The sequence below is a fragment of the Miniopterus schreibersii genome, assembly GCF_964146895.1.
Source record: "Miniopterus schreibersii genome assembly, chromosome: 2".
Taxonomy (NCBI): Eukaryota; Metazoa; Chordata; class Mammalia; order Chiroptera; family Miniopteridae; genus Miniopterus; species Miniopterus schreibersii.
Window position 1 is genome coordinate 181,993,342 of NC_138102.1, and position 15,171 is coordinate 182,008,512.

The following is a 15,171-nucleotide window of genomic DNA, read 5'->3' on the forward strand; positions in this document are numbered from 1 at the left end:
ACAAATGATTAAATTCAAAACATGCATACAGAACACTTTAAAGAATTTATAAACCCTTCTGTGTCCTTAAGAGCTGAAGTCCTCCCTCATAAGAATATCACATTCTATAGAATTATATTTTTGAAAAACAGCACACACTTTCTGAAGGAATTCCAGGTACAGGGCTCATTTGATCCTCAATATCAACTCTGTGAGGCATTAGCCCATTTTTTGGTCCCCATTTTCCAATAGTCAGTTGCCTGGCCAAAGGTGATACAGCTAGTGACAGGGCCAAGCCAGAAAGCAGATCTTCTCATTCCAAACTCACCGTGCCATCCCCTTCCTTCCACCTCAGGAGGGTTATTACAAATAGGTCATCATTGCTCCTCAATTACTTAGCTCTCTTTAATTCTCTTTTCATCTCTGGGAAAGAGAAATCCAGGGGATCTGTGGCTTCAACTCCACCCACCTTCCAATGACTCTAAAATCCCAACCTCACTGCTGAGTCCACTGCTCACTGAGCTTTTTTTCTCAGATGGTCCCAGGGGCAACGTGGACTCACCCACATGCAATCTGAGGTCCATGAGTTTTCCTCCTATATTTTCTATTTAGTAAAGGCATCACCACCCACTCAGCCTCCCAAGCCAGAATTCCTGAGCTGTCCCAGAATCCCACTCTCCCTTAGCTCCAGGAGGAGTCATGAAATCCTGCCCATTTTGCTTCCCGATTACTCTAAAATAGGCCCAGATCCCCTTGTCTCTCGCCTGGATACCTGCAGTCGTCTTCCTACGGTTTCTCCCCGGCTTTACCCCTCCTCTCTGTCTCCACACTCTCATGCAACACTCTTTCTTAACTCTTAATTCTTACTGTGTTATCGCCCTGCTTTAATGGCTCCCCACAAGTTTCAAGATAAAAATCCAAACTTTCACCATGGGCCACAAAGCCAGGTGTCTCTGGTTTCCCCTCTCTCTACCTCTGGGCCACGACCTAAACTCCCACCAGACTGAGGTATTCTCCTCCCAGAATGCACGGCACTTCCTTGTATCCCAGAACTAGTTCTTTCTACATCAGACTTCTCCTGGGTAACTCCTGTCATTGCCTGGACAACCCAGATGTCCCCTCCTCCAAGTAGTCTTTCCTATCCATCCTCTGCTTTCCCCTTCATTGTAGCACTTCTATCAGTTAAGACACTTTCAACTACAAGAAGCAGAAACTAAAAGTGGCTTAAATAGTAACAAAGATTTATTAATTTTCATCCAGAAGTAGGCGGGTTCCTGGGTGGCTAATTCTGAGGCCCAATGACATCATCAAGGTTCTTCCCATCTTTTTGCTCTGCCATCTTCATTTTTAATTATTGTTCAAGCCTATGCCACATACTTTAGAAACATTGTGTGGGGGGGGGGGCAAATATTTGTCTTTTAATGGTGAAACATTTCCTGAAATAACCAGGAGCCACATAGAGCCATGTCTGGCCAGTCACATGAGTAATCAAGGTAGGTGATAATATTTGGGATCATGGTCAAGGTAGGACTATGCAGTAAGGAGACAGAACTCTAGTTTTGCCCTTAACTTGACTCTGAAAGCAAGGTTAGAAAAGGCATTCCAGATATCTTGAGTTATATCCAAATTGTTTGTGAACTACATGGAGTGTGAAAACAAAGAGTTACTGTTTTCAAAGCTGGCCCCACTTGGATATTTAAGTTTTAATCATCTTGTTTCAAAAAAAAAAATTAGAACAAATTAAATTTTTTAAAAGTTTCCTGCTTACTTGGCAGAGAAGAAAAAATATGGAATAGCCGCACCTGCCTTCTTACCATCAGCTGAGATGATGAGCTTAGGTGCTAAGGTCTGGGACATATGATTTACAGAATAGAAAAAGAAAGGAGTTCCGAGGAGGCCCTGAGTGCTGAGTCTGGGAGGCCACTCCATGGTGGGGTCACGTGTAGGTGGCAGGCGTGGACAGAAATAGCTTGGGTTCAGGAGAAGCTAAACCCCAGAGATAACCCTGCTGCTCCCCCGCTAGGGCAGCTGTGTGGTTTCTGTGGTTTATTTTCTCTAACCCTAAAAGGGCATTCTTCACCCTGCAGCCCCTGTCTATTGCTTCTTGGTGTCCTCCCTACAGTGTCTTTGTCCTTCATTCTCTTCCATGTAGATCTTAAGTAACCAAGAGGAGTGGTTTAAGGCAGAGCTTGGGAGCCAAGAAGGATATGTGCCCAAGAATTTCATAGACATCCAGTTTCCTGAGTAAGTATTTCCAGGCTGCTGAGCTGGGCCTCCCTACGCGCACTCCCCTTACCTCTCTGCAGTCGGTAAAATTATCCGGTACACCCAAGGTACTGTCAGAAACGGTTGCCGTGGGAGGGAAATTTGCATCTCACTGCATTCTCTTTTGAATTTTATACCATGTGCTCATATCGCCTATTTGAAGTTTATAAACTAAAATCATCTATAATTGTAATCACAGGGTTTCCAAAAATTCCACTGGGGGCACTGTTGGCCATTCTACTTCAACAGCCGCTGCTTCAGAGCATCTCCCAGCCCACCTTCCGTTCTAATCAGGGATCCCCAAAAGCTCTGGGCCCTAATCAGGCATGTGGACACTCCCTGCCTTCCCTAAACCACGTTCACACCAAAAAGAGAAGTCAGCAGGAGAAAAGGGGAAATTCCCTTCATAAAAAGGAAATGAAAATTTGAGACTGAATCTCATTTGTCTCAAGAACTGACCACAAGGGTTAGATAGAAACTTAATCTTGCCTGAGAGTCAGGAACTAGTCCAAAAAGCAGAGGTTTACTAGACACCCAAGTGGTATTGGTGAGTCTGGGGAGGTACGGTAGCACCTCTCTCTGTGAACCAGTGCTGACCACTGACCTCCCCTGGGCCCCCGATGCTGCCCTGTAATCTTCTAGATGACCACGTCCTGCCTTCCCTGCTCCTCACACCTCTAGCTCCTCCCCCACTGCACTCTCAGCCCACTACCTTGCTTCCAGGTTCACTGGGACAGTGGAGGCCACCAGAAAAGCCCCTCCACTCCACTCCCTGACTCACTACATCCACCCATCTCCTGAAACTGCGCTCGGACACTGCTTGGAAGGAACTGTCCGTGTTTCTAGCAGAAATCCTCCCTTCTCTGTTCCACATCAACTTTCTTTCCCTCTCTGCTCAGTCATTCCCATCAGCAAACAAAGACGCTGCAGTTTCGCCCATCCTACCAAAAACCAAACCAAACCAAACCAAAAAACTCTGGATCCCAAATTCCCTTCCAGCTACCGCTCCACTCTTCACAGGAATTGTTTATATTCAGTATCTCTAACTCCTCTCCTCCCACTCTCTCTAGAACCTTGACTTCTGTGAACCCTTTGTGTCAAGGTCACAGTGAACTACTGGTCCCAGTGGTCGATTCTTGACCATCACCTCAGCACAATTTGACGTGGGGGACCTTTCCTTCCCATCAAAACACTTTGCTCATTTCGCTCTGGAGCCCCCTTTCTCCTGCCTGCTCCTCCTTCGTCCCCTTTGCTGCTTTCTCATCTCCCCAAACTCCTTTAGGTTTAGAACACCCTCAGCAAGGCCCTCCCAGACACAACGTGGTATCTCAGATCACTCCCCACTCCCCATCCCTCCTCCGTTTCCATTGTCTCCACAGCTCTTACCTGACATACTGTACTGTAACTATTCTGCCATTTACTATGTGCCCCCCCAGAATGTAAGTCCCATGAGGCAGGGGCTTTGTCTGTTCTGCTCACTATTTATCCCCAGTGCCCAGAAGAGGGCCTAGCACTTTTTAAAATTATTGATTAGAGAGAGAGAGAGAAACATGGGTTGTTGTTGCACTTAGTTATGCATTCATTGGTTGATTTTTGCATGTGCCCTGACGGGAGATCAAACCCACAACCTTAGGGTATCAAGACCATGCTCTGACCAATGGAGCTACCCTGCCCAGCCTGGCCCAGCATTTTTTAATAAAAGCTGTTGAATGAATGATGAATGAATAGCTTTGGAATGATGTGTAACACTGAAACCCTGGCCACTCATTTAATGTGTAGTGTATGGACAGCTTTGCAAGTCTTGAAGAGAGTCAACTCTCAGATCCCAGGTGTAGTACAAATGTGTATTTTCCGAACAGTCCCCACACTGCTTGCTGCCTCTTCTGATAGATTGCCTTTGAGGGGTGGCTGCTGTGGAGCGTGCCCCACTCTCTTCCCCATCCCCATTGGGTTTCCTACGCAAATCCCTGGAGGGTTGTATGGCAAATGCCCTGGGCAGGATCTCCAAGCAAGTGACCACCAGAGACGTTCTGCTTCCAGCCCCTCAAAGCCCAGCCCACCTCCCCCTGCAGCCCCTGGTCTGGAATTAGGATGTCCCTCCTGCCACCCCGGTCAGTTCAGATTCCTAAATTCTAAGAGACTCCCAAAGGAGTCTGGACATTCACCTTAAAGGTACCCACACGTTAGCCTTCCAGTGGCAGCAATCAGGGCAGCCACTTTGGGGCAGTCCCATCGTTGGCCACTGAGGGATTATAAACATTGTCTCACTGTCGTGTGGTTGAGGGAGGTTTCTGGCCTCCTGCCCTGGGGCTGTAGCCACTGGCTGCCTGGCCCCTATGGAAGTGTGTGGCCTTTCCCTTCTGGGTACTTTTCTAGTAGAGTCTTCACCTCTTTGCTGTAGACATTTTTGCTGCAAACATTGTCCCTGGATAACTAATTGGCTGAAGGCAATTTTGCCACTAAAAATAAAAAAAAAAAGATAAATAACTGTCGACAATTTTATTTTATTTTATCTGGTTAGGTTTCATTTCTTTATTGATGAATCAGTCAACTGCCACAAAAAAGAAAATAACTGGTTGATAGTTTGAGTTTGATTTTTTTGTTTGGTTGGTTTCATCCATTGATCAATCAATCAGTTGCTTTCCACAGACAATGCATTGAAGCTAGTTGTCACCGTGTTCTCACAGTTACCCTCATTTCTATACTCTCTGTAAATCTTAGCTCATCTGTAAGTGAGAGGACAGGCTATGTTAAAATCCTGTTTCTTCCAGAGGAGGAAGATTTGCCCCAAGAGTTGGTTTCTGATTCTGAAACACACTGACTGGGAGGAGAGAGGCAAGGCTCTGTTTGAGGGCACAGAGTTAAACCCACATTACCCACAGATCAAAGACAAGTGCTTAGGTACAATCCACAAAATAAAACCAATTATCTTCGAAGAATTGCCGTGAAGCTACACACACTCTAAATATGTTCAAATAAAGCCTTTTAAATTTTATGTTCTTTTATTTGTTGTTATTTTAACTTTTTTTTACAGCAAAATTGCCTGCGGCCAATTAGTTATGCAGTGAAAACGTTTGCGGCAAAAAGGCAAAGATGTTTCCAGCAAGTACTCTTAATGACGAAATACACACACGGTCTTTTTGTACACGACAAGCAGCCTGAAGCAGCACTTTGGAGGCTGCCACCCTCACTGCCCCCCTAAAAGAGGAGCTTCTCCTCAGTTTCTCCTTTTCCACAGTAAAGGTTCTTTCCAGCCTGGATATTTGAGGAGGCCCAGGAGCCCATTCTGTGGATGTGGTTCTCTGGCTGCTGCCAGCCTCTCTCATTTCCAAGTGTGTGTGCAGGGCTCCCCAGGTTCCTTGCAGCCTCCTCTGTAGTGCACTGAGCCAGAGTGCAGGGCCCTGGGCTATAACATCCTTCTGGGGCTACTGAGGTCTCAGCCTGGAGCCGGCACCCAAGATCCTTCCTGGCTCAAGGTTGCCACCTCTAGTTCTTGAAGGAGTCCCTGTCCTCCTGGCTCATCAATGTCCCTGCAGCTCTTTTCTAGCAGCATCCCTCACGCAGCCACCAGCGGGAGGCTGTTCCCCACTGTGAGTCACACCCACGCTGTCCCACTTTGGTGCAGTGGCACAGTTTGTGATTCAGGGTTTCCAAGCTGGAGAGTCTGCTCCTGGAGGAAATGGGGGGACATCAAGGGGAATACTCATTTGCTGTGCCTAGAAACTGCCCAGAGCGTTTGTTGGGTTTCAGAAGCTCCCGGCCCCTCGTTCTCTCTGCTCTCTGGTGAGCAGCCCCCAGCCTCTCTCCTTTGAGTTTGCTCACCTCTCCTTCCTCCTTCTATCACTCTGGCATCTCACCAGCATCCTCTGGTTTTCTCTCACCCAATAGGTGGTTTCACGAAGGCCTCTCGCGACACCAGGCAGAGAACTTACTCATGGGCAAGGAGGTTGGTTTCTTCATCATTCGGGCCAGCCAGAGTTCCCCAGGCGACTTCTCCATTTCCGTCAGGTACCTGCCATTCCCGACACCGCCCTAACCCAGACCACTAAAGCCATAAGGTGACCTCTTACACGTGACCTACTGCTGGGGAGCACGGTTGCCAAGAGGCCCAGGCATCTTATCAACTGTGATGCTATTCATTTCCTTCCCATCACAAATGCATGTAACTTCTCAGCACATTGGTTTGTCGCCAAAATTATGTGTACCTTTGTCTGCCTTCCCCTCTGGCCCAGGTGCTTCTGGAAGGACAGGATTTTTATCTACTTCATCTCTGTGCCTTTAACAGTAAGCTGTACCCAGTAGGTGCTTGATGAGTATTTGTGGAAAGAAGTGGGAAGAGAGAATTGTCCACATCCATCTCGAGATCTAAATATTAACATTTTACTACTGATGGATGTCTAAAGGATGGTCAGAGAGAAATAAAACCCCAAGGCATTGCTGGAGGATACATATGGAGCTGAGGGTGACTGTACAAAAAGAAGGGCAGCCACCTGCAACGGAAGGCAGTAGAGCTGAGCAGAGGGCTGGGGTAGGGAGACTAGCAGCATCTGGGAGGAAGTGACTCAGTCCAGACACAAACATGACACAGCCTCACACTCAGAAGCCCTAAGTCAGAACACACTGTGTGTGGTCAGCTTGTCTGGGATTGCCAGTCACAGCTCTGACTCGGTGACCACATGTGAAAGTGCAAGAAGTAATGCTGATGGCAGTATTGGCGGATGACAGCCTGTACCGTGAAGCCTGCTGTCAAGTTAGTTGGCAGGAAACACCGGTCTGGATTATTCAGTATATTTTGAAAGGCAAGCAGCTTCAGTGCTTTAAGTACATAAATCCAATCTCAGGTTATAAACGGAGGGCACTTTACTATTTAGAAAGATACTTTAAGGAGTAGGTAGTAGGGACTTAAAAATAATGGGTCAACCACTTGTGTGCTCATGCGCATCTAAAGTGCTCAAAGATAGCTTGGGCTTGTTCACATTGCCCTTGCAGTCTTTCTGGATCACTTAATTTTCCTTTCTTTTTCACAGCTTGGGGCGATCGTGTATTTTAGGTCAGGCCAATATTGATGTGTCACAAATTCTAAACTTGTTAGGTCTTAATTAAAAATTTTGCTCTATTAATAAATCTTCCAAGCCTAACCTATTTCTTAAGGGACTTGATTATAGAATGGACCAAGTAAATTGTTAGTCTGAAGGGCATCTCTTGGTGCCTTTGGTCTGCATGAAGTTCACTCTGGCTTCTTCAGCTAGGAGCTGTGATTTCTGTTTCCTTGGTCAAAGTAAGTCCTTAGCAGTCATCCTTGCTTCTGCCTGAGCCTTGCCCTGCTATTGAGGCAACGCAGCTTCTGGTTAAGGTGACTATTCCCACAGTTGTTATCTTCCACAGAAGTGCAGTGTAATGTATTCCAGAGCGAAGTCATTTCTATCTATACATTTGCTTTCTGTCATGGGCACAGATAATTGAGAGCTAATTGTAGTTCTATCACTTAGCATTTGATTAGGGTCTGAAACAGTACTTTAGCATTTAGAGCCCTGAGCTGTAGCCTTTTCTCTGCCCCCCCCCCCGCCCCCGAACACAGTCTCCCCATAGGCCTAGATGACCCACCAAAAACCTGGCATCCCTCCTCTCAGCTCCCCAGAGTGAAAGGGTTAATGTTCCTCACTGTGTTCTTTGCCCAGAGGCAGTGAGTGAATAATTATACCCCATGTGTATTTCCTCCCCCTCACCCAAATATGAGGAGTAATGACTATGAGTTGAGCCATGTGGTGTTAGAGTGAAGAAAACATCTGTTCATGGCCAAAACCAAGGGGAAGGCCACACCGTGATTGCAGAGTGCTGGTTACTACCCCAGAGCAGCCAAGCAGATGTCACTGCGTAGGTTCACCTGCCCACAAGCAGAGCCCAGCACATAAATGAGACTGGCAATGAGAATTCCTGAGGGTGGGGACACTATCACCATGTAACATGGTCTGTCCCCAATGAGCACAGACCACTAAATCCATCCCCAAGAAATCTCCACTAACCTTCAGAGGTATCTGTACTCTCCAACACTCTTTAAATTCTTGACTTTTCTGCTGGATCAGGCAGTTGGTACTATTGTCAGTTAATTTTTAAAGATAAATGTATGACCATTTTACAAATAAACTTGGTATTCTAAAGAGAATGACTTAGAGCTATTGGTAAAGGTCCAGTCCCTCCTTTCCCGATGAGTAAAATCCAGTCTCTCCAACCCTGCTACAATATGTCCCATCTCTTGTGAGTCCAGCTGGTATCAAAAGATGCCCATCTAAAAGAAGTTAGCATGTATACATGGTGTGAGGCTGGAACCAGAGACCTAGGGTTCTCGCGTCAGCTCTGCCATTCATTTGTGGTGACCTTGACCAAGGCTCTCCATCTCTCTAAGCCTCCTCATCCTCAGCTGTAACATGGAAACATAAGGATAAACAATCTCAAGTCCTTTCCAATGAAAACTCTACAATTCTATATAATGGTTCTTTCCTCAAAAGCTCAAAATACTTTGCAACCTAATTTATGCAAAACATAAGCCAAGACCAAGAGATCTGTGTAGAGAACAAAGTGACAAATTTCTCAAGGTGGTCTCTTGCTGTCCAGAGCAAGTCTGGGCTTGAAGGAGCTGGCTCACAGTATTTCTGATAACAGAAAGATAACAAGGGCTGGAAAACCTCTCCCCTCTGAACCGTGGCAGAGCCCTTAGCATAGTGCAGGGCTCAGGGGCTGCCACGTTTCAGATAAGCATTGTAAAAAGGTCCTTGACCTCATAGTCTTTAAAGCACTTGGAGCGTTTTTTCCTGTAAAAGGTTGGCTCCAGTGTCAGAAGACATATCACCTCCTGTTCTTGCGCAGCCTGTGTCCTGAGCAGCCTTCACTGAATCTCCCCCTAGAGCTTGACTGCGCCGACTCACCTGCCTAGTGATAAGCGAACTGCCCATCCCTCAGCATCCCTGGATGCCATCAACGCTGAGGGAGGGGGCACTGTCACCATGTAACATACCATGTGGATCTGCCTCGATCTCTAGGCATGAGGATGATGTTCAGCACTTCAAGGTCATGAGAGACAACAAGGGGAATTACTTCCTGTGGACAGAGAAGTTCCCATCCCTAAATAAGCTGGTGGAATACTACAGGACCACGTCTATCTCCAAGCAAAAGCAGATCTTCCTTCGGGATAGGATGCGAGAGGATCAGGTATGCTGTGGGTCCCAGGCAGCCCATTAGAGATTTTAGGCAGCCGGAGTCTTACCTGAACCACCAAGATGATGTATTTGATGGGCAGGTCCTCTAAGGACTCTGAAAGGTAGAATAACTTTAAAGCCCCACTTCGGTTTAAGTCCTAGCTTAACACCCCTAGCTGTGTGACTTTGGAAAGCTCTCTAATCCTCAGTTTCCTCGTCCATAATATCGATATGATGGTGATATCCACCTCCTGGGGTGGTTGTGAAGGTTAGAGGATGCTGTGTCTCCTTCCTGCACTTCATACCTGATCGCACTGCAAGTACTCAGTGCACAGGAGCTCTTATTGCAGATGTCACTGTTTTGTTACAGACATTACTACATCACAGTTTTCGGCCAGCTAGAGCATAGTGACAGGATTTGGGGTGGAGAGGGGGCATTGGAGTAGAAAACTTAGCAGAGTGCAGGACTCAGAGTACTTAGCATAGTACTGGAATTCTTGCTCTTGGAAAAATTTGGAATATAGAGCATTATTTTCATAGAAAATGCATCAGACAGACCTGGCTTTAAATTCTGATTTTATCACTAGCTATTCTATTACCTAGCCAAGTTAAGAAACCTTTCTGCCCTGGCTGGGTTGCTCAGTTGGTTGGAGTGTCGTCCCATGCACCAAAAGGTTGTGGGTTCGATTCCTGGTCAGGGCACATAGCCAGGTTACAGGTTCGATCCCCAGTCAGGGTGTGTACATCTCACATTGATGTTTCTCTCTCTCTCTCTCTCTCCCTCCTTCTCTCCCTCCCTTCCTTTCTCTAAAATCAATAAAAACATATCCTCAAGTGAGCATTAAAAAACACATTTAAAAAACAAAAAAGAAACTTTTCTGAGTACCAGTTTTCTCATCTGTAGAATGGAGAGAATATAATATCTCCTTCACTGGGCTGTTATGAGGATCAAGTGAGAAAATATAACACTTGCCACCGAGTCTGGTCCATAGTAGGCGCAAAGAAAATACTAACTTACCTTCCATAAGTAAATACACAGACACACACGCACACACACAGTTTATACAATACTTTTCAAAGGAGAAGTAGCATGGTTGTAAGAAACAAGTATAGGAAGAAGCATTGACTGGAGTTGCTGAAGTCCCAGGGTCAGGTTTGAGACTTTGAAAGCAACACGTGCCACAAGGCAATAAAGAAAGCCATCCCTTTCAAGTAATTGGCTGATTTTAAGCCTGAGAAGTTACCATCAAGGGAGAAAAGGGTATTCCCATCAAGTGCACACAGAAGCTCAGAAAGAAAAACAAAGGTTAGCTAAGACCTCATGAATTATCTTAACCAGGAAACGGACAGAGATATTAATTTACCAGGATGTGCCTGCAGAGATAAGAGGCAACATAAAACTGCCTTAAACTGGATTAAATGAGTTCGTATCTGTCAAGTGCTCAGAACAGTGCCTGGCGTATATTAAGCCCAGGGCCCTCTGTAATTGCTAAACAAAAATAACTCTCTCTGATTCCTGAGGTGGCTGCAGCATTAAAAGAAGACCTTGTGCTCCTCCCAGCATGCCCAGTGCAGGCCTGGTTTCCATGGTGCCGCAAGAGTGTTGTTGTTGGTTTGGGTCTCATCACCAGGCTGTAAATGACAGTTCAGAATCATGCACAGTCGATAGCAGAGCTTATCTGGAGGTTAGGATGTCCAGCAGTGTGGCAACATGCGATAAGGAGGGGTGGCACCGTGTCAGTAAAATAGAATATTTAAGCTTGATTACACAGAGAGAAACAAGCCCACTTGTTTGGAATGGTAAATGGATACCATGTGAAAAGTGTCAGTCTGTGAACCAGAGACCCGACATCCCCAGAGTGGGAGAATCTGAGAATGCAGAGGGTCTGGACCATCCGTCCTCTTTACGCTGGGTTCATCAGCTGTCTCTCGGAACTGTCATGAGCAAAGTCTGGGAACAGCTGCCTGAAGCATGGGGTAGAGCCAGAAGGCCTGGGAGGATGACGAATCCACATCATCTTTGTTCTTCCTCAGGGTCGCCGGGGCAACAGCCTGGACCGGAGGCCCCAGGGGGGCCCACACCTCAGTGGGGCTGTGGGAGAAGAAATCCGGCCTGCAATGAACAGGAAGCTGTCGGATCACCCACCACCCCCTCCGTCGCAGTATCCCCCGGCTCCACCGTCACAGCAGCGGTACCTACAGCAGCACCATTTTCATCAGGTATCTGGATGGGATGGAGCGGGGCACAGTGACGTGGAGAGGAGGTCCTTCTCCTTCTCCCCCCACTTCCCTGAGGCTCAGGCCACCTTGTTCCCACAGCCACTTACTGCGTGAAGGCTCCCCACAACACTGGAAACAACCATAGCAAATAAATGCCAGGGTTCTTCTGTGGTCCCAGGACTGTTGGCCTGTCCCAGCCTCATCAGGTCTCACCAAGTTCATAAAGAAGATCCTAGGACCCCCAGATGGCAGAAATATAATACGGAAATTGCTTTGGCAAAGAAGCCTCTGTGAATCCAATGGCTCCCTGCCTGAGCACGCACGCACGCGCGCGCACACACACACACACACACACACCCCTTCTTACCCCAAGGACTCAGTGAACAATTGCTTCATTTTCCTGTCAGTACAATTTCAAATCTGTTCATGTCCCTTAACCCACCTGGCTGTCAGGATTTACAAGAAAAATGGATTAACACCTGCCATGGAGCCTTGCTTATTTATTTATTTCTCTCCACCTTGTTCCAGATGGGGTTTTAGGTGGCTTACCGAGATGGACAATGCAGCCAGATATCATCACTCCTAAATTCCTTAGCAGGGCATACAGAGTCCTTTGTGAGCTGCTCATATCTGTCTCCCCAGCCTCCTCTCCTGCTACCTCCCTCTACTCCCCACACAGACATACATGCCAGCAACGCTACACTACCTTTAGTTACCAGAATGGTCCACTGTATCTTCTTTCATGCCTTTGAGGCTTTTTATGTGCTGCCCCCTCTTCCTAAAATGCCCTTTCCTGGCTGATCCCCCTATAAGGTGGAATTCAAGCATCACTTCCTCTATGAAACCCTCCCTGATTACCCAGGCTGACTTAGACACTCTTCTCTCTGCTCACTTATCACTTAAATGTGCATGATTCCTCCTCTGAACTGACACTCCATGAAGACAAGGGACCTTCTCTTCCCAGCTACATATCCCATTGCTTAGTACAGTGCTAGATACATGGTAGGTGCCTGGTAAACATTTCTTGATTGAATAAATGAGACCTGCCACTATCTTTGTCTTCAGAATCTAAGGCCCCTTTGTCATCCTTCCCCCTCTCACTATCATCTAGGGTTTATTGCCATCAGCAGCAAGTATTCTTGGAACACTGGCTGTGTTTATGGCATCCGAGCAGGGCACTGGGGGAGACAGTGAGGTTAGCTCTGGCAGTGCTGTGACAGGTCCTCTCTTGCGTCTATTTCTAGGAACGCCGTGGAGGCAGCCTTGACATAAACGACGGGCACTGTGGCATGAGCATGGGCAGCGAAATGAATGCTGCTCTCATGCACCGAAGACACACAGACCCGGTGCAACTCCAAGTGGCTGGGGTATGTGAATTTTCCCTCTGGGCTCAATGGAGGAGGCAAGATGGGCAATTAGAGAAACAGTTGGTCCTCCAGGAGAGACACCAAACTGCATGGAGCTCAACTAGAGGTAGTAGGTACCCAGATAGTGACAGTGAGGACAGTGTTCCAGGGTGGAGCTGGTCCCAGCCTAGCCCCATCCAGTCTGTTCTCGTTTGGCCATTGGCCTTGCTCTGTCAGTCTCACATTTCTTGGTTCTGGTTCTAGTAAAGGGAGATGTGTTGCCTTTATCACTGAGATCTATCTTGACTCAGGTGTGCTAGCACCGGGGCTGTTCGTTTGGGCACACTGCCATTCTGTGTCACTTGAAGAAAGTAGAAATACGACCTGTTGATACTGGGTGAGTAGGTCTCAAGGATTCTCTTGGGGCCTTGGAGAATTACATCTCCCTCAGCCCAAGTCCTGAGTCTCAGTGGTGACTCTGGTGAGTTCTGCTAACTTCGTGCTCAGGGCTGTGCAGCCTATGTCTGCTCTCAGTTGCAGTGAGGTTTGAACTGTCTCTGGAGAGCCATCCGTCAGCCTTCCGGGCAGCTGCTTACAGAGGACCTTGTCTTGATGCCAAAGCCAGTAGATCATTTTCTGTGTGATGGTGGCTCAAAGGCCAGCCCCCCCAGCCTCCAGCTCAGCAGGACCCCTTTTTGTTTTCCCCCAACAGCGAGTGCGATGGGCCCGGGCGCTGTATGACTTTGAGGCCCTTGAGGATGACGAGCTGGGGTTCCGCTCCGGAGAGATGGTTGAGGTCCTGGACAGCTCCAACCCGTCCTGGTGGACTGGCCGCCTGCACAATAAACTGGGCCTCTTCCCTGCCAACTATGTTGCACCCATGATCCGATGAAGCCCTTCTGGAGGGGTCAGAAGCTTTTGTCTGAAGCTGCCTGCAAGAGAGGAAGCAAGAAGGAAAAGCTAGAACTACATACACATACATATATGTGTCCGTGTGTGTGTGTATACACATACACACACACATATATGCCTGTGTATACACACATTTTATAATAGTAATTTATTGGCAATTTTGTTGGTTAGTTGATATGAAAGGAGCTCAGGAGGAGGTTTCTATTCATATTTATCTTTCTACTCAAGGGGTGTGCAGAAGGCAGTGGGGATTGGGAGTGGGGGGCAGGGAAATGAAACTGAAATTCTTCCCATCCTAAAGATGGCACCACTCCCTCCTCGTCTTGGGACTTCTCACTGAGTAGCTGAGCAGAGATCCACACCCCAGCGCTGGATGCAAAACCGCAAGGTGGAGCTGGACTCGGCGGGGCATGTTCTGGCTTACCTGCAAGCCCTACTCACCTCGGGGGGTTGCAGGGCAGCCTCCCTTCTGTTCTCCAAGGGTGAACACTGCTGGATTGAGAATCAGCGCAACCACACAAGTCTGAGCTAGAGCCGTTAGGGTGTGAGGGTGGGACTGGAGCACAGCCGTCCAGAGGCCTGGGCACTGCCACCTCCTGGACGGTGCTCAGCTGAGACCTTCATCCCCTTCAGATGACTGTCCTTAGCTAACCCTCTTCCTTGTGGCTGACATGGAAACTGCGACCCCATGAGGGGCCAAGCCCTGGGAAATGGAGGGATTTTCCCAGATCTCCCAGGGGCTTACTTGGGTGTGGCCTCCATGCCCCTGCTTCTAAGAAAGTAGCATCCTTGGCCTGCCAGTGTGGCTCAGTGGTTGAGCAACCCAGAAAGCAAGAGGTCACTGGTTCCATTCCCATTCGGCACATGCCCGGCTTGTGGGCTAAATCCCTAGTCGTGTACACAGGAGGCAGTTGATTGATGATGTTTCTCTCTCTCTCTCTCTCTCTCTCTCCCTCTCTCCCTCTCTCTCTAAAAATCAATAAAAACATATTAAAAAAAAGGAAAGAAAGAAAAAGTAGCATCCTAGGTTCTGTAAAGCACTTGGGTAAGCCCTGGCTGAGAACACCGGATGTTAGAGTCATTGTCCTGTGGTTACCAGGGTGTCTCTTCGGGGCTCTGTTTGTTTCCTTTCCTGGTTTTCTGTGTTTGAAAGATGCCTTGCCCAGTGGCACAGAGAGAAGCCCACTCCACAAGAGCACTGACGAATTGGCTGATTGGTTGGTTGGTTGGTTGGTTGGTTGGTTGGCTGAACATGA

At 47.6% G+C, this 15,171-nt stretch overlaps 1 protein-coding gene across 2 annotated transcripts in view; it reads left to right on the forward strand.

Moving 5' to 3' along the window:
• GRAP2 (GRB2 related adaptor protein 2) overlaps positions 1–14,886 on the forward strand; it is a 61,568-nt gene extending 46,682 nt beyond the window's left edge. For both annotated transcript variants that reach the window (XM_081129266.1, XM_081129267.1), the window contains 6 exons: positions 2,132–2,223; positions 6,133–6,252; positions 9,282–9,450; positions 11,472–11,657; positions 12,902–13,024; positions 13,716–14,886. In XM_081129266.1, coding sequence (XP_080985392.1) covers positions 2,132–2,223; positions 6,133–6,252; positions 9,282–9,450; positions 11,472–11,657; positions 12,902–13,024; positions 13,716–13,895 — 870 coding nt within the window. In that variant the 3' untranslated portion in view covers positions 13,896–14,886. The remainder of the gene's footprint in view (positions 1–2,131; positions 2,224–6,132; positions 6,253–9,281; positions 9,451–11,471; positions 11,658–12,901; positions 13,025–13,715) is intronic.
• The last annotated feature ends 285 nt before the right edge of the window (positions 14,887–15,171 follow it).